The sequence below is a fragment of the Micromesistius poutassou genome, assembly GCF_964030765.1.
Source record: "Micromesistius poutassou genome assembly, chromosome: 20".
Classification (NCBI taxonomy): domain Eukaryota; kingdom Metazoa; phylum Chordata; class Actinopteri; order Gadiformes; family Gadidae; genus Micromesistius; species Micromesistius poutassou.
In genome coordinates, this window is record NC_140290.1 from 3,374,596 (window position 1) to 3,400,542 (window position 25,947).

The 25,947-nt window shown below is 42.8% G+C and overlaps 3 protein-coding genes across 3 annotated transcripts; 2 read left to right on the forward strand and 1 right to left on the reverse strand.

The window, feature by feature from the left end:
• The first annotated feature begins 1,582 nt into the window (after positions 1–1,582).
• Positions 1,583–9,328, forward strand: azin1b (antizyme inhibitor 1b). The gene is made up of 11 exons (XM_084485097.1): positions 1,583–1,753; positions 2,458–2,600; positions 2,947–3,140; positions 3,765–3,938; positions 4,408–4,580; positions 4,924–5,137; positions 5,296–5,370; positions 5,815–5,980; positions 6,200–6,312; positions 6,719–6,936; positions 7,931–9,328. The coding sequence occupies exons 3-11, from the start codon at positions 3,039–3,041 to the stop codon at positions 8,025–8,027; spliced, it is 1,332 nt and encodes a 443-aa protein (XP_084341223.1). The 5' UTR covers positions 1,583–1,753; positions 2,458–2,600; positions 2,947–3,038; the 3' UTR covers positions 8,028–9,328.
• A 694-nt stretch (positions 9,329–10,022) lies between these two features.
• On the forward strand, positions 10,023–17,505 carry adnp2b (ADNP homeobox 2b). The gene is made up of 5 exons (XM_084484446.1): positions 10,023–10,129; positions 12,045–12,172; positions 12,533–12,669; positions 13,359–13,460; positions 14,010–17,505. The coding sequence occupies exons 3-5, from the start codon at positions 12,562–12,564 to the stop codon at positions 16,719–16,721; spliced, it is 2,922 nt and encodes a 973-aa protein (XP_084340572.1). The 5' UTR covers positions 10,023–10,129; positions 12,045–12,172; positions 12,533–12,561; the 3' UTR covers positions 16,722–17,505.
• A 198-nt stretch (positions 17,506–17,703) lies between these two features.
• Positions 17,704–24,992, reverse strand: ggcta (gamma-glutamylcyclotransferase a). Its single transcript, XM_084484426.1, has 4 exons — positions 24,857–24,992; positions 18,473–18,618; positions 17,989–18,121; positions 17,704–17,866 (listed from the first exon to the last, which is right to left on the reverse strand). The coding sequence occupies exons 1-4, from the start codon at positions 24,968–24,970 to the stop codon at positions 17,735–17,737; spliced, it is 525 nt and encodes a 174-aa protein (XP_084340552.1). The 5' UTR covers positions 24,971–24,992; the 3' UTR covers positions 17,704–17,734.
• Between the last annotated feature and the right edge of the window lie 955 nt (positions 24,993–25,947).

Sequence of the window (25,947 nt, forward strand, 5' to 3'; positions counted from 1 at the left end):
AGAAACTGTGCGTCTGCGCAGAAGCTGTTGCGCACTAGTGTTTGTTGCGACGCGTTGGTGGATTTGGCAGGCAGCGTCTACAGTCTGTCTTAATGTCGCTCTCGTGTGGCCAAAGTCTGTATTTGCGAGAAGTTCTAACTTCTACATTATTTAGTTGATATCATATATTGTCCTGCATTCAAAGAAACTAATAGCTTTTTTGGGTCGTTATATCACCTGGAAATTATAAAAAATAAATACCTTTGATAATCCGATTCCAAAATGTAAATTCAATGTTCGACTATTTACCAAACATAAATGGTCAAGCAGAGGGGAAAATATCTTCTGAGTTCATGTGTTTCGTCCAGAATGAGGATTTATCAGCCCAAACCCATACATTTGTCTTGGTTAACCTAATTTTTTCCTGCAGTCTGATCTTTCAAAGTTTGCAAATCATTAAAAGGTTATTAGTCTTAAGTATTATTATTATTTTATTTTAAAAATGTGGATACATTAATAAGACTACAGCATATTTCTGCAGAATTTCATGATGCACTTGCTCATGCCACAGGACATCTGTCTATATCCAATACATTTCATAATTTATATAATTTTATAGCCCCCACCAATAGTATCAAATCCTTTAAAGGTGCCAAAGAAACAAAAGCTTTATATTGTTTGCTCTTTTTCTCTTTAGTTTATAGTTTATCTCCCTGCTCATGTGGATGTTTAGTCTACAAACAAGAATGCAACGTATCCTTGGGTCATGTCTACAAAGTTCAGTCTACAGTGCAGCCTACTTGAACTTTGAAAATGTAACCTTGAGGTATTTTATTGTTTTATATTTAACTTAACTTCGTATATAATTAGGAAACATTCCTTCTTTACGGCATCCACTGAAACCACAGCCCAGGGAATTAAATTAGATTTGATGGCAAGCCTTTTGACATAGTAGCCTATAGTATAGGTGGTATCGGACTAATTTAATCTGATTCATGCCCTGTGGAATGACAGACAAGAAAACGTATACTAATCTAACTCATAGCAAGTTTGTTTATTAGTCAGTATACGTTTGACAGACATTATGAAAAAGGCAGAGAAGGAAACGTTTACAAAATAACTTACTATAGGTTAGTTACAGTTAGTTAGTAAACGTTTCCTTCTTTGCCTTTTTCATAATGTCTGTCCTTCCACTGGGCATGGATCAAATAAGTTAGTTAAAAGTAAATTAGTTATAAGTGAGTTAGTCAGTGAGTTTTCACAAGTCTACAGCATTATCTGTATTAGCCTACTTCCAATAGCGAGTTTTAAATCATACTTAAACAGTGTTCTTTGTGACAGATTTTATTGACGGTCAATAATGCGAAGTTCATAGTTACGTCACCTTAAATAATCGAGTCATAGTCCATGTGTCAATCGGAAATGCATATTTGGTGTTTGCTCAGAGACTATGAACGCAATTGGCTGGACTTGGAAAGGATGTCCCTCCTCCGACTCGGTGAACACGCCCACTTTCCCGAGCTTCATTGGCTGTACTCGGCGAGGATGTCCCGCCTCCGACCCGGTGAACACGCCCACTTCCCCCTAGCTTCTCCCCGTAGTCTCCGCCCACTAGCCAGAGAGAAGCACACCGCCCGACGACCGCTCGCCCCCCGTCGAACCATATGGCAAAATTAGGCCTTTTTCTTTCTTTTATTGTGGCCCCCACTACCGTTTAAAAATTCCGCCGAAAAAGAGAAGACGATTTTCCAAATCATTGTGGCCGTTATCTCACGTAAGTACGCCTTATCTCGATGGACGGTGGCGTGTGGCGGTGAAACATGGCGGGTTATCCTCTGACAGGCCGATACATTGTGGCCACGATACATTGTGGCAGGCCTTATTTGGGCACGGAGGGACGTCGTTGTTTTGAACCACTTTTTATTCCACTCGAGTCAATATTATTGGTTACGTGATGTGATCGGTTATTAAATAGTATTTAGATAATAAAGTGAGCTAGAGGAGTTCTCAGGCTAGTGTGGACCCTGTCATCTTCAGCCTGTCATCTTCCACCAACAACACCATGGGTTTTATATCGCCACCAAATGAGTTATTTGTAACTGGTAATTCATGACATTTGTAAAAGTCTTAAAATCCTTCAACATCAATATAAGCTATTAGTTATTATGGTTCACTGAGGACTTATCGAAAGTTAAGCTTGGACCAAAACCTATTCACATAACGTCACTTATCGATCACACACCCATACATATCTGGAGCAAATGGACAGTGAATGTAATCTCAGGTCAGTTCCACAAACCCACACGGACACGGGGACATAGACCCTATAACCTAACCCTAACCCTATAGCAGAAGACCGAGAACTGAACGGAACTGTATATAGTGTGTTTGTAATGCCATGAATAAGAATCGTTATCAAAGTATTGACGTTTCTCTTTTGATATGCCTTCGATACTGATGTGTCTGTCTGGGGTGCAGGGCTCCCCTGTCTCTGCACAGGTGTACCACCGCTACCCACAAGGGCTGGGGGCGGCTCTCTACCGGGAGCACTTTGACTTCAACGCTGAGCCGCCTTGGGACCCGAGCTGATAGTGGGACAAGTCCTCTCCTGACTTGTCCATGTAAGTCCATTTTCTAATGCTAACTGCACCCCTTTCCAAATTGTCAAGTTATGTAAAAGGTGTATACATCTCCCGGAAGCAGTGTTGCCGGATTAGGCGGGAAATCTGACCCAATCTGGCAACACTGCCTGCAAGACTGTCAGACTGTTATTGTTTGTTCTCAGAAAACGTGTAGCTTTTCTGAACAGCTGATTGATAAGTCATTAAGACCTCTTAATCAGGTCTTGATAAGACTTAATACTTAGGTTAATTGTCCAATTCATTTAGTTGATTACAATAACATACTAAGCTGATTTGAAGGTTTAATTGTTAAGTGCGTGTTCTCGTCTCCCCTCTCTCTCTGCAGTTCGTTGCATACCGGCAGGCCCCCCTTGGCTCAGTCGTCTCTACTCGCCTCACTCTTCTTTATGATTGTCAGCTAAGCGGAAAACGGTTAAGATGAAAGGACTTTGTGAGGAGCCGTGCCACGTCATCGAGCTCCTGGAGGACGGCGTGACCATCGACGACGTCATCGATGGCTACATCTCCGAACACGCTCTGGTCAGTTTGGCGTTCCGAGAAGAAAACCTAAAGAAACTTGTCAGTTTTGTCTTAACTGGTAAAAGTTTACTTAAAGGTTATATTTAAAATAGCACTGCTTATACTATCAAGTCAGTCGATGTAACTAGAGCCACACACCAATCCTCTTGAGCAATTATCTTCCTCCGTTGAATCTAATAGGATTTCACATGTGTAAGGACCATAATCCTAAACCAACAGTACTACTTTACTACCGGTCTATGTAAACCAGCTGGTTGTGCTCCAGCGAGAAGTGGCTCGCGATCGTCTCTGTTCTCTAACTTGAGGTTCCCCAACCATGTTGAGCTCAGGAGGTAGAGCGGGTTGACTGGTAACCTGAAGGTTAACCTGAAGGGTGCTAGTTTGAGTGTTGAGGTGTCCCTGAGAAAGACGTCTCACCCTGACTGCTCCCGGTGAGCTGGCTGTCACCCTGCGTGGTCCACTCCGCCCTTGGTGTGTGAACGTGTGAATTAATGGTTGTAAGTCGCTTTGGATAAAAGTGTCAGAAAAATCCTAAATCCTAATAACATCCTAAATGTAAATGCTCCAGCGAGAGGTTGCTTGCTGTCGTCTCTGTTCTCTAATCTTCCCCGACCGTGTGCCCAGGTGGAGAGGAGTGCCTTCGTGGTGGGCGACCTGGGGGCCCTGATGCGGCAGCATGTGCGCTGGCAGGTCCTGGCACCAAACCTCCAACCCTACTACCCTGTCAAGTGCAACAGCAGCCCGGCCATCATCGAGGTGCTGGCCTCCCTGGGCCTTGGCTTCGTCTGCACCAACAAGGTGGGTCTCTCATCCACTGCGCTGGTGGTTGCACCGCTGCTATGTGACTGTCCAATCCAGTGTTGGATAAGAATATTAAATATTAAAACAACAACAACACCAGTCTCATGGGGGGATAGAAGGCTTTTTGTTTGTGATTAGCGCTACGTGAGCCATCACTCATGTTGGTTACCGGCGATCTCATACCCCTTTGCAAGCTGTCAAGTTATGTAAAAGGTGTATACATCACCCGCAAGCAGTGTTGCCAGATTGGGTGGGAAATCTGGCCCAATCTGGCAACACTACCCGCAATCTCTGTCAGACTTGTAGTTTTCTTAGAAAACGTGTAGCTTTGACCTCTTAATTGGGTCTTAATAAGGCCTCAACTTAATATTAAGGTCTTAATAAGACCTAAATAATGTAACAGTACTTTGTTTAGCATATTGCTGAAAGGCTCCCAGATTGGGACCTAATCACTGTTCTCTGTTAGGCTGAGCTCAGCCTGGTGCTGGAGCAAGGCGTCCCCCCAGAGCACATCATCCTCTCTGGGGTCTGCAAGCAGCTGGCCCACATCAAGTATGCCGCAAAGAACAACGTGTGCCACCTTGTCTGTGACAACCAGGCGGAGCTCTGCAAGATCGCCCGGGCACACAGCAACGCAAAGTAGGTGGAAATGGAATAGTTTCATAATATCACAGCTGCTATTTCTTATCTTAAATATGTACGGTTTCAACGTGTTGGGCTTATTAAGTTTCAATGCTACTTGTTCACAATGAAATCTGAACCAATGATAACGGCCCGCGGATTGTTCAAGGTTCTGTCATGCTGACATCGGATTATATTTGACTTTGGCATAAACAGTCAATGCTCTTGGAAGGACATGGCAGTAGTTATGGAACTCCTTGTGTTCCAACACGTTCACTGAGTTAACCAGTTACTGAGTTCTCCAGACGGACGTTAATGTTTTAATGGCTGTGTCACCCTGAGCGTGTTCGTCCTCTCCCAGGTTGTTGCTGCAGCTCACCACCGAGGCCCATGCGGCCGAGACCAGCGTGGCGTTCGGCTGCTCCCTGAAGAGCTGCCGGTACCTCCTGGAGTCGGCCCGGGAGCTGGGGGTAGATGTCGTTGGGGTGACCTTTCACATCCCCCCTTCCTGCCTGGACCTGCAGCAGGCCTACCACCATGCCCTCTCGGATGCCCGCTGCGTCTTTGACATGGGGGTGAGTGCGAATAACTGGTTCTGTTGATGGGGTGTTCCAGGCATTCAGGAAACTCTTTTAAGCTAAGGGTTGAATGTGTGCTTTTTTTATGTTACTGTTAGACATGGAACCTTAGGAAAAACATTTTGTTGATTAAAGTTTTGATTTTGCGTCTTCAGGCCGAGCTCGGCTTCAGCATGAACATCTTGGACATCGGTGGTGGAATCACAGGTTCAGACTTTCAACTCCAGCAGGTAAACATTAGCCCTCACATTCATAATGTACAAAAATGTCTGCCCATCCCCTCTCATTTTTAAATGACTGGACCAAACATTGACTATGTGTGACCGATGTAAATCAGTACAGTAAAGTTAAATGGACTGCATTCATAAAGCGCTTCTCCAACCAGTGGCCACTCAAAGCACTTTACAATATAGCCTAACATTCACCCATTCATCCACACACTCACGACGGTGTCATCACACAAGGCGACAGCCAGCTCGTCAGGAGCAGTCAGGGTGAGGTGTATTGCTCAGGGACACCTTGACACACCTTGACACCGGCAACCTTCCGGTTACCAGCCAACCCGCTCTACCTCCTGAGCCACATGCCATCCATGTGCAAGTTGCCAGTCAAGTCATTTTGCAGAGGAATGTTGTGAAGGCTTCCTCTAAGTCTCTGTGTGTTTTGGTCTGCAGGTTGAGTGTGCGGTCAGTCCACTGTTGGATGCCTATTTCCCTCCATTGTCTGGGGTGCAGGTGTTGGCTCAGCCAGGCACCTTCTACGTGGCCTCTGTTTTCAGTTTGGCCGTCAACGTGATTGGCAAGAAGGTCCTGAACCAACAGTGGGGCAGTCTGGCCCAGGGTAAGTCGTTATGTCTTTTTTCACTGCTTCCTTCTTTTATGGTTCCTGTAGAATTATTTTGCGAAATGTTTGAAAAATTACCACCATGGAACTGGTGGTTAATTTTTCTTCATTTGGACTTGAAGTCCGTAGCTAATCTGCGGAAAAGCCGCCAACCTTCAACATTTGCCAACTTCTTCAGAACAGCCCAACAGAATGTCCGCTGTGTTGTGCCCACAGGGGAGCTGAGTGCCACAGACACCGAGTTCCAGTACTACATCAACGAGGGCGTGTACGGCTCGTTCCGCCGCAAGCTGCTAGGAAATACTATCCCTGCCCCGTCTGTACACAAGGTCAGTGGGGCACAGGTGACCTCCGATAGTCCCAACAGAGTGGAAGGAAAGGCTTTGTAGTCTAAGCATTGATATGGAGCTGGAATTATATACAGCTGAATGGTTGGGGCGACAGGGATTGTGTCGACCAGCCTATCTATACTATAAGACCTTTTGTGGCAAACTAAAAAAATAGATAACTACACATGCACTGGCTGAGACAGCGCCCCCTCTGTAAACATTTGTTACTGCACCAAGGCCATGGCCAGTGGGAGACTGGAAAGAAAAAGTCAGCAATGATGCTTATGTTCCCGATGATTTTAATGAAGAAAACCCAAATGAACACATTTCAATGTTTGTAATAGCGATGGTAAACGGATGGATGCTCACGTTGAGCGTTGTTCCGTTGTGTCTCCGCCCTGGGCAGCATGCGCTCTGCAGCGAGGAGCTGGTGTACCCCAGCAGCCTGTGGGGCCCGTCCCTGGACCAGCTGGACCAGGTGGTGGAGCGCTGTCTGCTGCCTGAGCTCAGTCTTGGGGACTGGCTGCTCTTCCCCAACATGGGAGCCAACGGCCTGGAGGAGCTCACCTGCCTGGCCGGCGAGCCCCAGATGCCGGTCTACTACGCTATGTACACCGCAGACTGGTAAGCAAGAAGCAGTTTGTTACTGGTTAAGTTGTTACTGGTTTGTTACTGGTAAGCAATAAGCAGTTATAGTTATAGTTAATAGTCAGGTTTTATCCTGACCACATTCTTTAGCCGCTCAGGGTGTAGAGCATCGGGATGAGTCAAATGATTATTCCTTTCTCCTGTAGTAAACATTCAGTCGATAAAATTAACCAAGATTTGGGTTAAGGGTCTCAAAGAGTTGGAGAAAGGCAAATAGGAGTTTAATGTTTGTTCAGGATCGGCAAATATTGGCTAAAAATAGCTTGATCGGAGAACCCAAGGCGCCGTTCTAAAAAGCTGATCACGTGACGTAAAATGACTCGCGCAATCTTTTTTTTCCCTGCATGCGGCACGCACATATCAGAGTGGAACTTGCCAGTGGCAGCATGAGTTCTCCCGTCTACAACATTGTGCTACACTACCAGGATTTCATGGGGTCGCTGTAAAGTTGGCAAAGGAGGCAGTTTTACGTTCAGTGTCGTTTACTGAGAACTTAGATAACTCGCACGCTTTACCCAGACAACAGTATGTGGCACATTGCAGTACCGTATATAGAACAGTATGGGACACATTCTGCCGCGGCTTTTGTGAACGCATTTAGAGGCATGTTTAGAAAAAATAAAGAATATATTGGAAGAGAAACTGGTGCTTGCCGCCTATCCAGATTATAGATAAAAGATATGGAAGATTCCCATTCCCCTGCCATTCTGTGATCGGCAGTCGGCAGATCATGATTTTGGTGATCGGAGCATCTCTATTGTTTACCTGTATGCCATGTTGTTTACCTGTATGCCATGTTGTTTACCTGTATGTCATGTTGTTTACCTGTATGCCATGTTGTTTACCTGTATGCCATGTTGTTTACCTGTATGTCATATTGTTTACCTGTATGCCATGTTGTTTACCTGTATGCCATGTTGTTTACCTGTATGTCATATTGTTTACCTGTATGCCATGTTGTTTACTGTAGGTACGGCCTGCAGGAGGCTGGTGTGGCACTAGACAGCACAATGAAGAACTTCTCCCTGATCAACCACAGTGCGGTGTTCACTCCTCCGTCCCTCTGAATCATCAACCCTTTGTGCTGTCCCACGGGGACAGGGTCTGACAGCGGGGAGAGCTCAATTTGGTCAACATTCCATCCGTCTTGGAAAATAGATTATTTTTGTTTTACCAGCAAATCAAGGCTTTTTTTATTTAATATTTTTAAATATTGAAAACAGGAAAAGTGTGGTAAATTCCTACCTCAGTACTCCTGGATTCTCCTCGGACAATTATGTCCTTATTTCAACCCCCCCACACTCCCCTCCCTTACACGTCTCTCTCGACAGTTCAACAATCTGCCAGAAAACCATTATGCAACAAAATGGACGACTCTGTGGCGATGGAACCCCTGCCATTTTGGGAGGGGTTTATTTCCGTAATTTAAAAACGTTTACATAAATGTACTATTGATTTTTAAATCTTTCCGTATAACCTGTCGTGTAAATCACTTTGTTCAACACATAGATTTTGTAACATGATTTTTGAAAAATATCAAAAAAGATATATAATTCTGAATTCTATGTGTAGGACCCCAACTAGCATAGTTTTAAAGGCATAACATTGTGATATTTTAATCTAAATTGTGATTCACTTTTATTTAATTTATTGCTCTAAAAAACACTGTCGGGGCTCATCGAAGTAACTTTATGTATCTGTTAACATGCTGTGACCCATCAAAACAGTATTTGCCCGTTTATATATTTATGTATTTCTAATGCTTCATAGTTGGTGTGCAATTTCTATTGTTGGGGAGTGGGGAGAGTTGTTCAACTGTGATCTTAACTTGAATACAGCAAGCCACACTAGAGAGTATATAGAGTATACTACCAAGAGCCCCTTTGTCAAAAGTACATTTAAGGTTAACTTTTAAGCCATTAAAATCATCAAATGTGCCACTGCATTCGAAATAACACCATGTTGTCCATATTGCACTAAAGACATTTTAATGTTCAAACGAAAGAAGAAAAATACGAACCTTGAACTTATGATGTTAAAGTTTCTGTCCAGTGATGGATTTTTACAGACCAGAAGCGCAATACCAATAATGTAGTCCTCTATATTACACGGCAGGCATATCTTAATTATTACAGCAGTACCCTTAATACTTCTCTGAAGCAAGTTATTTGAGAGATGTCACTTGGAGTCTCTTGAAGCTGTTTGTTAAAGTTGACCTGACTGACCTCCAGTTGAAAACTAATAAAATCCTGTCCCAGTGTGTTGCAAGCAAGTAATGTATTGTTACTTGTTGTCTAAGGCACTAATGGACCATAGCGTGTTTTAATTGTAGGTTGTGCTTAAAGTAATAAAAGTGAATAATTTAATACATCTGACTGAAATTGTTGCTTTGTTCCAGTCCCCCAAGTGCAGCCCCAAGATAATTAAACCTGCACCGTGTATTCGTTTACCTCTTTAAAATTTTATATTTCTTTTAATTCTGGTAATTTTGAGGACTGATAAAATGTCTACCAATATTCTCTTTATTAATTTAGCAGATAAATTTAGCAGCAAGATAAAAACGCCCTAATTTTAAACAGTATTTTTTCTTACGGAAAGTGTTTTTTGTCTTCAATCTATAGTAGCAAGAGACGGCATGAAATAGCAAAATTGTCAAGATGAAAAAAATGTACGCATAAAAATGAGTGGATGATGGGGCTTTATCGTTATTAAATTGAACATTTCTTACAATGAAAACTTTTAGATGCCATTTTCACATAAACAACGCTACCAAACCGTCCGAAGAAATCTGCGTAATCTCACGATCACGAGATTTTCTTTAGCTCCTCCCATTTAGCTCACTTTTACGACAGCTCATTGGCTATCCGTGAGATATCACGTGACATTTTGCAGTCACAACCACACGCCAGCAGGGCGTGTATACATTGAAATAAACCGTTTAATGAGACATTGGCGTTGTGATTTAACCCAAACAACGATTTTCCTATAGAGTTGTAAAATAAATGTAAATGTAAAATAAGTTCCACATTTTGAGTTTAGACTCAATCTCATTGGTCGGTTGGATGCGATATGCAAATCCCTTCTCAAACGTCAGATCCTAACTAGACCGCCATTTTTTTCTTCAACAGGAAGGCGACCAAAGCGGAATCACATTTATTTTCGTTCGCAGGTTGGTAAGCTTACTATTCTATACATCCACACGTCTTTCATAGTTGGTGCATTTAGAGAAAGCCATTGGTCACCATTTATCCAGGTCGCCGTGTGTGTATATCGAGTGGCGGCTGAAAACCAGTGTGGGTACTGGGAGCGTTCTGCTGCGGAGTCACAAGAACCCCAAAGTAACCAGTACTGACCATCCTCTGGTTTAATGTGACCAGTACTGACCATCCTCTGGTTTAATGTGACCAGTACTGACCATCCTCTGGTTTAATGTGACCAGTACTGACCATCCTCTGGTTTAATGTGACCAGTACTGACCATCCTCTGGTTTAATGTGACCAGTACTGACCATCCTCTGGTTTAATGTGACCAGTACTGACCATCCTCTGGTTTAATGTGACCAGTACTGACCATCCTCTGGTTTAATGTGACCAGTACTGACCATCCTCTGGTTTAATGTAACCAGTACTGACCATCCTCTGGTTTAATGTGACCAGTACTGACCATCCTCTGGTTTAATGTGACCAGTACTGACCACCCTCTGGTTTAATGTGACCAGTACTGACCATCCTCTGGTTTAATGTGACCAGTACTGACCATCCTCTGGTTTAATGTGACCAGTACTGACCATCCTCTGGTTTAATGTGACCAGTACTGACCATCCTCTGGTTTAATGTGACCAGTACTGACCATCCTCTGGTTTAATGTAACCAGTACTGACCATCCTCTGGTTTAATGTGACCAGTACTGACCATCCTCTGGTTTAATGTGACCAGTACTGACCATCCTCTGGTTTAATGTGACCAGTACTGACCATCCTCTGGTTTAATGTAACCAGTACTGACCATCCTCTGGTTTAATGTAACCAGTACTGACCATCCTCTGGTTTAATGTAACCAGTACCTACCCATCCTCTGGTTTAATGTGACCAGTACCTACCCATCCTCTGGGGTAAGGGCTGGTTTAAGCACCTGGCATAGCATTTGGTTATCAGTAAGTTAGGATTGCGGGTATATACATTTTGTCATAGCATGATAATGTTACTGGATGTTACTTCAGACATCACAATATATTAACACCCAACACATAAACACCATCAGATAATATTAATAGCTTCGATTCAATAACAACTCGTTAGCCCAAACACGTGTGCATGGATGTGCTCTGGAGACAGGTGATGTGCACAAAGCCGGTTGTCGTCGAACGAATGGCTGGTCATAATATAGGTCATTTAATTTCACAACTCGGAGGCAAAGGACATATGCTTTGTTCACTATCCAGATGAAAACTAATATTAACTGCGGATGTGGTGCATGCTTTATTTTATGAATAGATTATGTTTGTCATATTGTTGATGATGAATATACGGCCCGTTGAGCGTACAGTTTTTTTTTTTTACCAGGCGTTCGATTTGTGCAAATCTTCTCTTGTAACTTACGCTAAACAGCCATCCTATTTCCATGTACAAGTGGACATCTTTCAACTTCGTGAGAGGTGCACTGCAGGTACAGCCTTGAAACTACTGGATTATTACACGCCCCAAACATCCATTAAAAAACATTGTGGATTCGTTGACATACGATGCATATACAAGTAAAACATTATCATATTAGAATGTGATTTAATGTGGTGGGGTTGGTGAGGTGTTTTGTGTATTTATTTATTTACATTATTATTAATAAATTATTGGGGGAATATTTATCCCGCAAACATGACATAATTATCTGTTGGTGAACACAGTGTGTCAAAGTCTTAAGTCTTTTTGCTTTAGAACCTTGAGACCTGCAGGTGTATATGAGATGACAGCTTGGTGGTTCAAGTTCATCAGTATTATAAGCCACTAAAAAAGTCAAAGATGGTCCAACTAAGAAGATCTTCCTCTACATCCAAAATGACAAACCTCTATCTTTCCCACTCCTCTTCAGACTCCATTGAAGAGTGGCTCTCTCTGGACCGGGCCTCGAGTGCGTTTCACACCGTGGGCTGAATCAGAAGTCCAGTAGGATCTGGATACAAGCCTAGGCCAATGCGGCCGTCCACATCTGATTTACAGGTAGAGTCTACTGCTGATCTCTATGCTCTAATCATCACTGTATACCACCAGAATGGTTGACTTTAATGTGTTAGGAGTTCTTCTTGTCCTCAGGGTATTGTCTAATATGGGCCTATATATTAATGTCTAGCCTGTTGCAATATTGACACAGGCTACCAGGATTAACTGGGCCAATTACAATATCCACAATAGATGTACAATTCTGAAATGAATATGCATTGTAACAGTAGAACAGTAAAGTTGCCTCACTAAAAATAAGTATTATACATTATTTGTAGGGTACCTCAATTTGATCATTTTCTGATTCACTCCCCTATGAAGCCACTGAAACATTTTATGTTCTATGTATTTATGAAATAGGCAAATTAATTGACTTCCACGGAAAAATAATGTATCAACTCCCAGTGGAAAATATTGAGAAGATCCGCAAGTCACGGAGGAAAGTAAAGAACATTCTGAGTGAACTGGGCCTGGAGGACTGCCAGAAGCTACTCAAGGTAGGCTCCCCATGCAGTACATATGCAAGCTAAACACTTCCTCTCAAAAGTGGCATGCTACTTGCTTCTATTACATTTTAATTAAAATTATGAATTATTTCTCTGCAATCGTTTTTTAATATACCATACATCCTGTATGGATTATGTGTGATCCACATATGCCTATTCTTGTCATAACCAAAGGAGCAGAGCGCCTTCTGAAAGGTTGTTTATTTCATTCATCCTAATGATTCAGACATCCAGTCTGTAATGACCTACATGTTTGGAAGGTGCACTTAAAGGTGCGATGACATGCCACCAGGTGTAGTGTGATTAGCTGTTACAAGCTGTTTTGGAAAGTGGGCGTGTCCACCTAGATGTGTGCTGATAGATCAGTCTATCAGCCTATCCAGTGGTCTGTAGCAAACGTTGCTCATCTATCCGTCACACATCTAGGTGGACACGCCCACGGGGCTGATTTCCAAAGCGGCTTGTAACGGCTAATCAAACCACACCTGGTGTCATTAACTATTTTTATTTTTTGACGACTGTTAAAAAAATTAGAAATGGATTGCATGATCTGACCTAACAAATTCAAGGTCCAAATGTTCTATTTTATTAATAAACTTGGAAATAACATTTCCACAGATTGTGTGGCATAAATCAGGAGAAAATGGCATTAAAAAAGTGTTTGACTCCACATTGAACAGGATCTCCGTGAAAAGTCTGAGGACAACTTGGAGGATGAAGAGGCCTTTGAGAGCACGGAATGGGAAGATTTCACGGAGGAGGACACTTACACAAAGAAAAAGGTAAATGTGGCTTTCATCACTCACCTGAAAGGTGGAGGATTTAACAAAACTATGTGAACTCACCCACATAGACAACTAAACTAAAGACACAGGACATTGCTGAAGTGGTAACGTGTGTGGTCCACTGCTGCCTTCAAACCTAGCTGCCAACTCACAAGCAAATCTGCAAGGAAAAAAACAACACATACAACCAATCCAACACAAACCTCAACTCACTACATCAACAGTGAAGGGGGTTGTCCGTCCCGACGCGCAGCGGAGGGACGGACAACCCCCTTCACTGTGGGATAATGAGCGTATACCACAACAGTTGGATATATATACAACAGTTGGGAACCAATCAGATGGCTTGATTTAAGCCACCCGTTTTATAAATATAAATATCACACAAAGAAACACGAACAGAAAAGTATCGGTACCTTTTTTAGCGACCAGTAAAGGATTTATTTCTTTATATGAATTGACAATCCACCATGTCTACAGTTAGTATTTTGTTTTGTGAAGTCATTTAATTGTGGCAGTAATTCTGTTTTCATGTTCTTTCTTCAGTGGCCGTATCGTTCCCAGATGCTGTGCTGTGCGTTGTGCAAGTATTCTACAAGAAACCTCTTCACCTTCAAGGGCCATGTGTCGAGGTGCCACGACTATGAGTACTCAGCCTGTGCCCTGGAGGCCTGCGCCGACTGCCACTACGTCGGCCACGCCAGGGCTCTCAGGAAACACGTTAGGTTCTTCCACACCTCCCCTGGCAGCCACTCCTCGTCCAACACGGCCACCAGAGAATGGCCTCAATCGTCACAGAAGGAGAAGTATTTCTGTCGGAGATGTGGGTACCCAAGCTCTTCCCTCACCGCCATCAAGAAGCACGTCATTCTCCGGCACCTCGAGAGCTTAGCCCAGCAGTTCATCGGCTACAAAATGCAACCATATGGGAAGATCTACATTTGCAAGATATGCAAGTCGAACATGGGAACTCTGGATCAGATGCTTCATCACATGTTGACGGAGCCAGCGCACACCTGGGTCAACTCACAGGTGCAAAAGTTGATCAGTGAAAACAAGAGTTCTATCAAACCGCCTAATGGTAACAGCATGTATTTAACATTCCCAAACATCGCTCCTAAAACTCAGACTCTTAGTAACAGACCTGTACTTGTTTCAAACATTGGCCAACATGGACAGAGACTGGTAGCCTTGCAACAAGGTCATGGGTCTGCAAACGGCACTACGTTGATGGGCACGCCTGGAACCAACCAGTCCTATCTGTCTCCCCAAGCGTCAGCTCTGGTCCAGCTAGCCCGTGCTGAAACTAAAGATCTGCTCCCACCTGGGACCTCCGTAGCCCTCCAAGGGTCGACTTCAGCCTCTGTCCAACTGGCACCGCCGTCCCTAGCTCCAGCCCAAGTGCAGTCGCTCCAGAACCTACAAGCCAAGCAAATGCTTCTGCCCAACAGCCACTTGACTGGAACAGTGGGTGTGGCCCAAAAGGAGTCCAAAGACCAAACGACCCCCCAGGGTACCATGATGACTTCTCAGTCACTACTCACTCACCTGATTCCCACCGGCAACAGGATCAATGGTTTACCTACGTACACGTTTGCGCCACCTAGCATGAACAGTCCTCTCAAGCCAGTTGTGTCAGCTAACAACTCCTCTCAGCAAACTAAGAAGTGGATCACCTGCCCACATTGCAATGAACTCTTCCCCTCTAACGTCTATGAGATGCACATGGAGATCGCCCATAGGACTAAATCCATCACGGAAAACTGTGAAAGTGTGGCTGTCAGAGCGCCCTTCCTTAAGAAAATGCCAGACAAAACTGTGAAATGCCTCATGTGCAAGATTCTTCTTTCAGAACAGGGTGTCATCCAGCACCTTTTACATGGCCTGAATTGTTTGTACTGCTCAGCTTTGTTCTTCTCGCTCACACAGCTCATCAGCCATCTGAAGCAGCAGCACCCCAAAACAACCGCAAACTGTGACCTGCTGAGACGGGAGTACCGCGTGTACACGGACCGCTACGGGCAAATCATGTTCCCTTATTTTGATATTACCACCACAGCACCGAAGGACCTCCTGGGAGACATGGAGATCAACCTGGTCCTGGTTACCAGTGCTCTTGACCTTATCTTTTTGAAAATGCTGCCCAGTAGCACCCATCCAGACATCTGCCAAGCTTCTGTGAAAATCAGCAGTGCATGCTGCCCCTTCTGCTATGAAAAGTTTCAGAACCCAGCCAAGCACCTTCAGCATTTGAAACAAAAGCACTTTGTGGCACCGACTGTCCATGCTATACTTAAGACTGAGGCCTTCAAGTGTGTATATTGCAATGGAGTGTACACAGGGAAGCTGACGCAGCAGGCTGTGATGCTGCACTTACAGCGCTGCCGTTCTTCACCAAAGAGGGTGCCAGATCCTCTGAGAATCTCTGCTGGAAATCAGGTGCCTGCTGGTAATCAGGTGCCTGCTGGTGGCATGGCCATGCTGCAGCCCGTACCAACACAGAATGAGCTGCCAAAGTTATTCTTGCAGATCCCCCAACAGATTCACATGAAGCAAGTGCAAGCGTTTACACCTGCCAAACCACCAGCACTTCTGACACCTGCTCCTGCCGTCAACACTCCAGAAACCAGTGAAGAGCAGCTCAGCAAGAGGCGGCTGGAGGAGGCCTGGAGGCAGGTGGTGGAGACCAACCAGCGGGAGAGAGAACAAATGGCCGCAAAGTGCAAAAGGCGGAGAGAAGAGAAGATGGCGGCACGGATGCTCCCACCGCCTGCAAGCTCAGGCGTGAAGTTATTGTTGGAGCCGACTGTCTTAGAAGTCCAAGTGCCCTGGGAGCGCAAACAGTTCATTTTCCGATACTTTAACGTAAACCCTTACATCACCAAAGGCGAGTCGGAGGAGTTGTGCAAAAGGCTGAACCTCAACAAATCCGAGTTGGGCGCCTATTTTGGGAATAGACGCACAAGGTGCTTGAAGAGCCTCAAGAGAACCACTGCCAAGGTGCTCCTCGGTTTCAAGATGACCGAACTGAGTAAGGTCAAGCACAACCTGCTCATCCCCAAAAGTCATCCAGTGAATCCAGTGGAGAAGCTCATAGAGACGGGGCCCCGGACCAGACCCAGACCCAGAACCTCTGGGCAAGGCACTGAACTGGACCGGAGTGACGCAGGTCAACAATCACAACAAAAGACAGAATCCAACCTTGCACTTGACACAAAAGCGGGCGTCACTGACGAGGTAGAGGAAATGGAGACCTAAGGAACTGATTCCTTTGTATGTGGAAGCACATGCCGTTTGTTTCCTGACATGTGTAACTGAGTGTGGTGTCTTTTGAGTTGCCTTCTCAGACTCCGATAATAAGATCATATATTTAATTGGTTTTAAGTGCAGCGCTGTACTGTTAATGAAAAATACAGAATAGACGACGTCTATCTGGTATAATGTGGTTAATGTTATGACTATGTACATGTCAGTAAACAGCCGGCCTGAAGGTATCTTCATGTGAACTTTGAAAAATATACTGAAAATGACATTTACATTAAGCTTTCACCTTTGATAAGCACACATTTATGGCATTTATGTCTTTCTCCCATTAGTGTGTTCTAAACTCTTTGTTCAATATTGTTTTAGTGTATAAAACCATTCTTACTTCCCTCAGAGTTACAGCTTTGTTCATCTAGTTCTCATCACATCCTTTCTCTAACTGAAGCGCAATTAATGTACAGATCATTAGCTTAAAACACAATACTATTACCTAATTCACGTGAGGTAAGCACCTGTGTTTTATTGGCAGATGAGGTAGTTTGCATGTGCTTTTTGTATTATGCGGTCTATAAAAATACAAAAAATAAGTTTGCCATTTTGACATTAGGTCAACTTATTTGCATACATTTCCATTGTGAAAATGTATCAAGAGATGTGTTAAAGTGTTAACATTGTGTCGCTAGTGACTGTCCTGTTGTCTAGATTTTTGTACTGTACCTATTGTATTTTTTACTACATATATTGATACCATATTGGGGAATGGCAGTGCTTCTGATTGTGTAAGAGGTGGTTGTGTGATGTAATTAAAAGATTTGCATTAAAGCACAAATTAAGGCTTCTTTTATCATAACAGTATTTTTGTAACATGTGCATGTGTGGGATCATTTGTTTTGCAAGCAGTCCCTCAGTAGACATGTCATGGAATAAAATTACCTGGTATGAAGACTATTCAAGATAAATAGGCAGGTTTTTTTAATGTATTTATTGAAGACCTCATTTGTAACCATTCAATTTGAAACTGTGCTTAGAGAGATTTGGTCCAGGACAGAGGGGCCGCTGTAGTTGTTAGTTTCAACGTCTTCAATCTTCTTCAGGTACCCCAGAGGAAGCCTGTGCTGCTTGGCCCCCATACACACCACCTACATGTGAAGAGAAACTCAATAAAACATGACAAAAAAGGTTTTCTTAAAATTCTCTGCACCCTCCCAATAGATGAGTCCATAAAACAGCCGTTGGTCACTGGAGTGGGCCTCAGTGTCACCTGTTTGTACTGCGGGGCAGGAGGACAGGCGTGGAATCCTGTCATCTGATAGGTCCTGCAGCGGACGTCACCCTCCTGTGTCTCCACGTCCACCTCCATAGGAGAATAGATCCCGCGGTGCACCCCTTCCTGGCTAAAGACACACGGGTAAGGAATGTTAAGGCTGTCTTTACTTTGTGTTCACAAGAAAATAGATATTTCAAACATTTTGAAGGGCCTTTGTATAGTAACAGGCTATACAAAGCCATGACCACTCCTTGAGTTGGAAACTGACAACCACAGGGTGTTAATAGGGCTACAATGTGGGGAAGCAGATACACAAAAATTTAATAAATTGGGATCGCAAGACTTTTCTGACCTGAAATGGGTTCACTGGCAGGTCACAGGTCAAACAGAATTGGAAGTCACTGGAATGGTACTGGGTTATGTGAACGCTATTAAAAAACGAATAAACATTCTGGTCAGATGTGTGAATGTGTCTCACTTGTCCAGGCTGGGCCGGTCCTCGTCGCTCATAGACCACACCACTCCCCACACTTCTTCACCAGGACAGAAAGAAATGTGGGCCACGCCGCCATGCCACTGGTTAGTGACATGTTCTGCCCACAGACCAAACCTCATCTCATAGTCCTGCAGGAACAAGTGCAGTGTAATACAAATGTTGAACTGTTAATGCAACAGTACAACTTTAAGTCATAATGTTGTCTTGGTGAGGCTTGCCGTGTCTCGTCTCAGTCAAAGCGATTTGACCATTTTCTAAGCATCCTTATGGCAATGATGTTCACTGCCACTCAATCAACCTCCTATATTTTAACAACTATCTAGTGTGGACAATCACAAAGGTTCCATTGACAGCGTTAATACGTGTAAAGTTTTCCTTTGACGTGCCTACTGATTGAAGTGTTCCAGGGATTATTTATTTTTTTCTTAAATAAGTACAAATAGTATAAATACTATAGCCTGCTATTGAATTGAAATGATTACTTCAGTAGTCACCATTCCATAGGCCTAGTGGATTGGACATTGTTACAGTAAATCAGAGATTGGTTTTGCCTGTAGGCAAGGCAACTTTAGGCTAGCAACTTTATTTATATAGCATTTTTCATACACAAGGCAAGTGCTTCACATATAAACATTGTCATACAATAAAAAGAAAATAATAGATAAGTAAAAGAAAAAAAAGAGTAAAATAGATAGAAAATAAAGGCAAAGTTAAAAAAGCATTTTAGAAAGTGCAATGTATTTAAGATCAGATCAACAGTCTCTATGGTATACCCACGTCGGGACTCTGACCCGACCTAAAGGAACTTGGTCCTTTCTCTGGGACTCCAACCCCGGATTCTAGGACACTAACCCAGAACAACCGTCTCTCTGGTATCAGATCATGTATCTCTCTGGTAAAAATAGAAAATAAAGGCATTTAAGTAATAAAATAAAAAATAGATCGAAAATAAAGGCAAAGTTAAAAAAGCATTGTAGATTTAAGATTTAGCAGAAAGCTAAAGCAAACATAAAAGTCTTCAGTCTTGTTTTAAAATCTGTCAGAGTTGTGTTGACTCTGGGGATAATTAACAGATTGGTCTCAGAAGATCTTAATGGTCTAGAAGGCTTATGTAGTGAAAGCATATCAGTTAAATATTTTGGCCCTAAACCATGTAGGGATTTATAGGTTAGCAACATGATTTTATAATAAATTCTCTGACATACAGGGAGCCAATGTAACGATTTAAGAATTGGTGTAATACGTTAAAAAATTTTGGTCTTTGTTAGAACTCTAGCAGCAGCATTCTGAACAAGCTGTAGTTGCCTTAGAGTTTTTTTTGGGAGACCTGTAAGGAGACCATTGCAGTAATCAAGCTTGCTAGTGATAAAGGCACGTACAAGTCTTCGGTGGACATGAGCCCTCTAAGTCTTGCTACGTTTTAAAGGTGATAATATGCCGATTTTGTAACTGATTTGATGTGACTGTCGAAATGTAAATAAATAAAGTTAGGGTAATTTAGAGGGTTTAGAGACTAAAATGTCTCATGCTTACTCATAATATTTACTTATTAGCAATTATTATTATTACAGATTGGTAACGTGATTAACTCAGCCCCTGATTGCAGAAAAAGTTGTGTGCCACTTTTCCCATAGGGGATGCTATAACTCTCTGTCAAAGTTAAAGGAGAACTCTGGCGATTTTTAACCCCATTATTGTTTTCCTGAGGGTCACCCCGTGTTGAGGGAAGCTAAAAACCCGACGAAAATTGATTCGACCAAGCCAAAAATCTGCACTGGCTGCCGGCACTACGGAATAGCTATAATGCTAACCTATGGGGGCAAACTCTTTATCCGCTTTTGGGGCTTCTAAACACTCAAAACACTCACCACAGATTACCCTGTTGACATATCCAGAAAGCCCTTACTAGCCAATAGCAGAACGGATGCGCGCGGATGCACAGCCACTGGCTAGTGGCTGGGAGCGCATCCGTTCTGGGAATGGTCTTGGAATGGTTTTCTGAATGTGTTTAGAAGCCCCAAAAGCGGATAAAGGGTTTGCCCCCATAGGTTAGCGTTAGTGATGGGTCGTTTGCGAACGAATCAGTTCAAATGAACAACTCTTTAACAAGAACAAACCGACCTGATTCCCCATTTCAGTTTGTCTCGTTCGTATCGTTCGTTCTCCGAGACTCAACTCCCAGACCCACCCACTAGTCTCTGAGTCGCTTAGTTAATGTGTTGATTGATGACCGTTTGTGCACCATTGCACGGTCGTGATTCGTTTGAGAATGAGAACGAGGGAGGCGCTGAGTCTGACCGACTCAGCTGAGAACCGTGCATTCCATGATTCACCGCTACCGGAAACGCGACTGAATGAACGAACAAACAAACGATTCTGAACGATTCTTCTTGGCGAACTGACCAACGTGAACTGAACCAAGCAAACAAATCATGAAATCCACCACTAGCTAGTGTTATAGCTATTCCGTAGCGCCGACAGCCAGTGCCGATCTCTATATTTTGTTTGTATATCAATGACTTGCCGTCTGTGTGTCCAGAGGCCCACATTCAAATGTATGCTGATGATACTGTGCTGTATGTGCATGGATTGACAAAAACCGAAGTTGCTGCCAAACTCACAAATGCAATGCTGAAAATTACAGCATGGCTCAATCAGTGCTGTCTCCAACTAAATATGTCTAAGACTGTTGGTATGTTCTTCTCCAAAACAAATGACTCTAGTGAAAACCCAGATGTTCTTGTGTCAGGGGAAAAATTAGAAATTGTTAAGGAATTTAAATACCTTGGCATTATTCTGGACTCCAACTTTAATTTTAGGGCACATGTAAAAACTGTCTGTAAAAGGATCAAATTCAATCTTGCCAATTTCAAATTTATACGAAACTCTATGTGCACCCAGGCAGCCATGATGTACATGCATTCAATGATATTCTCTCACATGAGCTACTGTCTGACGAGCTGGTCTCAGGCTAATCACACAACACTAAAACCACTACAGTCTTTGTATAAACAAACACTGAAAGTTCTGGACAAAAAACCAAGGCAATTCCATCACTGTGCAATTTTAAGAAAACACAATCTAGTGAGCTGGGAAAACATGATTAAGCACAAAAATGCATGTCTCTTAAATCATACATGGCATGGCCCCTCCTCCACTTAGAGAATTTGTAACTATTAGAACAAACCAACATCAGATCACAAGAGGAGTCATGAGAGGGGACTGCATTATTCCATTTAGGAAAAGTGCCTTTAGTCAGTCAGCCTTCTCTGTTGCAGCCTCACGTGAATGGAATAACATCCCAACATGTATCAGAGACCTAAACACATATCGGGCATTTAATTCTAATCTGAAACAGTGGCTCATTGATCATATGATCTGCCAGCACTAAACTTGACCCGCCTGCTCTTGCCTCCTTGTGTCAGTGTGTCTGTGAATTTGTCCTGCGTCTTGCAACTTACTTTGTATGTTTGCTTGTTTGTATGCTTTTGTGTAGCTCGTTCCATGTCTCTCCTGTGCTGCTTCATGTACTATTGTCATGTCGACTTTTTGTTTTTTTTGTTGTGCATGTACTGTCTGCTCTGGTGGGCTACTGCCTCGATGTCTAACACACATAGATGTCTGCTATAAGTCCTAGTCTACCTTTTTCAATTTGTGTTTGTTTGATGCTGACTCTTGTTTGTCCTGCATGCTTTATGTATTTTAATACTTGAACTACTGAATACTTGTATGTGGTTATAATTAATGTTTTATCTGTTGCTTTTCTATGTTATTTTTTTTTAAACTCTTTGCTTATTTTGGATTGTTACATCTGGCCAAGGACTACAGATGGAAACTATGCCTTCTGGCTAAATCTGGCATATTTACAGAAATGTCTATTAATATGCACTGTCCCTGTCAAATAAATAAATAAAAATCCAATGCTAGTTGCATTGCATTCTTTTGGCGACTTCTCGACTGCAAGGGAAGCTCGGCTTCACCTAAAATTTCGAAAATTAAATTGTCAGATATCTATACTGTTGTGTTAACATTTCATTGATTAAAAATGCGTTAGAACACGTCCATCTCGAAGACGAGTTCGTTCAGAATCAGCTGCTTATCGCAGGTCGACTGACTCGATTTCCTTCTCATACACTTACGTGTTTAATTTGCGTGTGTTTAGACAGATGGGCGCGCACACACACGCGCACCAAGCATCACCCGCATTCATTCATTCTATTAAATACTCACTCGCGGTAAAACTATGTTTTCTCACGATCAAATACTCATCAATCCTAAAAGTAATGGTACTTGTACACGATGTCTGGGTCAAGAACATATGTGTTTGCTGTACGGTGTTTGCAGATGCATTGATTTAAAAGTACAACTTACCGCTGTATCAGCTGTTCTTTCCCAAATAATTTAACCAATCATTTACCCTAAAACTAGATTTTGTTTTGGAAGCCTGGAATATACTTTGCTCGAATGTATTATTGTTATAATTATTATTTTAACGCATGGCATAGCTATACTTCATTCATGTTCATTCATGCAGCCCTATGGAAAAAAAAAAAGTCTACAATCCACACGCTATTTCTATGCAGTTTCACACGTATGAATAATCTTTGACATCATAATATTTAACATGCAAGTGCCGGGTGCAAACTAGCAACGACACATGCGTCGGTGTAGAAAGTCAATTGCGCCGGGCGCAAGATAGGGCCCTTCTTCTGTTTGGCGCACATGGCTAATTTGCATACGCGCACAGGACTGTCGGAATGGGAACGTGTCGGACTGGCAGCATTACGGAGGCGCGATTACGGGCTGGCGGAGTTACATTTAAAAATCGCGTTCAAGTAAAAATAAATAAGAAAAGCGGAATCAATTTGTGGCGCTCGTTGTTCAATCTGTGGCGCAGCGCCACACATTGGCCTATGTGTGGGAAACACTGGACTAACATAACACAATAACACTTAACACTAACACCAACATAAGACTAACACATAACACAATAACACTAACACCAACATAAGACTAACAAATAACACAATAACACTAACACTAACACATAACACTATAACACACAACACAATAACACATAACACTAACATAAGACTAACACCAACACTAACACCACATAGAAAAAGGGACGGAGCCGGGAGCTGACATAAAGTGTGCTTAGTAAGTAGTAGGCTTTACTAAAGCGTGGTTAGGGTAGTAGTAGTGGTTAGGGTTAAGGTAGTAGTGGTTAAGGTAGTAGTGGTTAGGGTTAGGGTAGTAGTAGTGGTTAAGGTAGTAGTAGTTAGGGTTAAGGTAGTAGTGGTTAGGGTTAGGGTTTTGGGTTAGGGTTAGGGTAAATAGTTAGTTGGAAGGAATCTGTTTCTTAACTCTTAAGCAATAACATTGAACTGTATTTTTTCTAGGCCTACTTATATTTACTATGTTGTTGGTGTTATCTGTTATATGGAGCATTCTTGCATATTTATGAAGTTCCCAGATCAATAAAGTTCTATCTCTTTTTATTTGATTTAAAATGTGTTGCTTGCTGGTTCCATGGCTTATAATAATAGGTCCATGGTTCCATGTGGGTCATTTCAGACTCCTTCGCTTCCTAAGATCTTGACTGACTCGGTGAGTTTCCTGAGTATACCAGCCGATGTGTCTGTGTATATATTTGGTCATTTATTTGATAGTCGTTTCAAAACCAGAAAAATATATTTAAAAAAACAAGTGGTAATGATCATTTTTATTTTAAAACACAAAAATGTAATGTAATACAAGGTGTTATTTTATCAGGTCAAAAAGGGACCAACTAATCTAAAATAATTATATAAATAATAATATAAGTAAATTCTGCTGTTATTAAGGGTTAGGTAGTTATTAATTAAGGGGGAAATTCAAAACTCCATTTCACCTCCCGGCCTCCGTAGTCCCTCTAACGATATGCGCATGCGTGCGCTATGCAGAAAGAAGTGAACGATCCGCTCGCATGTGAATTGTTTGCTAAAGCGTTGGACATAATCGTGTATTGATGTTATTACTGGTTATTCAGCACATTTAGCATGTTGTCAAGACTGCGCAGTTAAATGATGAGCATTAATGTGCCTTAGGAGACTGGACATGGAGGCTGACGTTAGTTAGTGCACCTACTATAGAGCCCAGTCTGCCACTTCGACCCAGAATGCGCTCTAGAGTCTATACTAGTCTGTACTAGTCTATACTAGTCTGTACCATACACTTCAATGCAGCTTCTAGCCGGCTTTTGTTCCGTTACTTGTCATATATCAATTATTACCTATAAATGATTTGGCTGTACAGTACAGGCAGTTCAAAGCGTCTAGATAACCCCATTAGTTATAAGCTACAGGTAAATGAAGCAGCGTTTACCTTCAATCGACCAGTGCATCGAAACTTAGCGGAAGGATTGGCCATTTGCAATCTCTCCTTCAACAAATTGCTTCCGAATGCAAAATACATGAATCTCCCGGTGTCAGACATCATTCATCGTATGCCTACTGTCCCACCGCGCATCACGTGCTGCGCATAGGGCACACACACACACACACACACACACACACACACACACACACACACACACACACACACACACACACACACACACACACAGGCTGTCATCAGAAACGTTCCCAAGTTGAGGCTCCTCTGCTGGGAAAGAAACAGAGTGCAAAGTGCGTGTGTTTGTGAAAGGCGGCAGCTTGTTGTATAAACAGCCTGGGCGGACCCTGTGGTACCGTCTCTAGCCAAGCTCCATTTGTACCTAATCTTCTCCTGTGATGATTGATCTCAGAGGAGAGCTTGAAGCCGTCAGATGTTTGGTGGTACCTTTGGCTCAGACCTTTCCTAGCGACCCAGCAGCCGGTTTGAAACATAATGTTGGGTGAAGTGGTCAGGGTGGTCTCCAGGCCAGGGAAATGGTGCTCCAAAGGCGTTCCACGTGTCGCTTTCAGCATCAACAACTGTGGCGCATGCAAAAATCAAAACGTATTTTAATACTAGGATTTGGTAGGGCTCCAGTTGTTGGCACTCGGTAGGCCTACACCACAGATGTTGAAACTGCTGGATCAGTTGGATTTTGAGGTCAGTTTTCCCTCCTGTGAGAAGCCCCTAACTGCAGCCCACAGACGCTCAATGTGGGCGGAGTCTAACGTTTAACCCCGCCCACATTGAGCACAGCTTCAATGTGGGAGTTTCCTGCTTCAGGCTTTCCGATTCATTTCAGGTCAGGAACGTTCAGAAACATTTAGGCCTACAGTCATGTCATGACTCATGAAAGAGTTGAATAGTTTTTTTCATCACTGAAAACTCATCAGTAGTAGTAGACTTTGTTTGCATACCATTTTGTGTTTTTGGGAGAGTAGGATGTCAATTATTGTGTTTTTTTTGTCAAGTACAGACTAATTATTTTTCTTTCTTCTTCAAGGAAGATGATATCTTCCTGAAGGACACGCTTGAGGCAG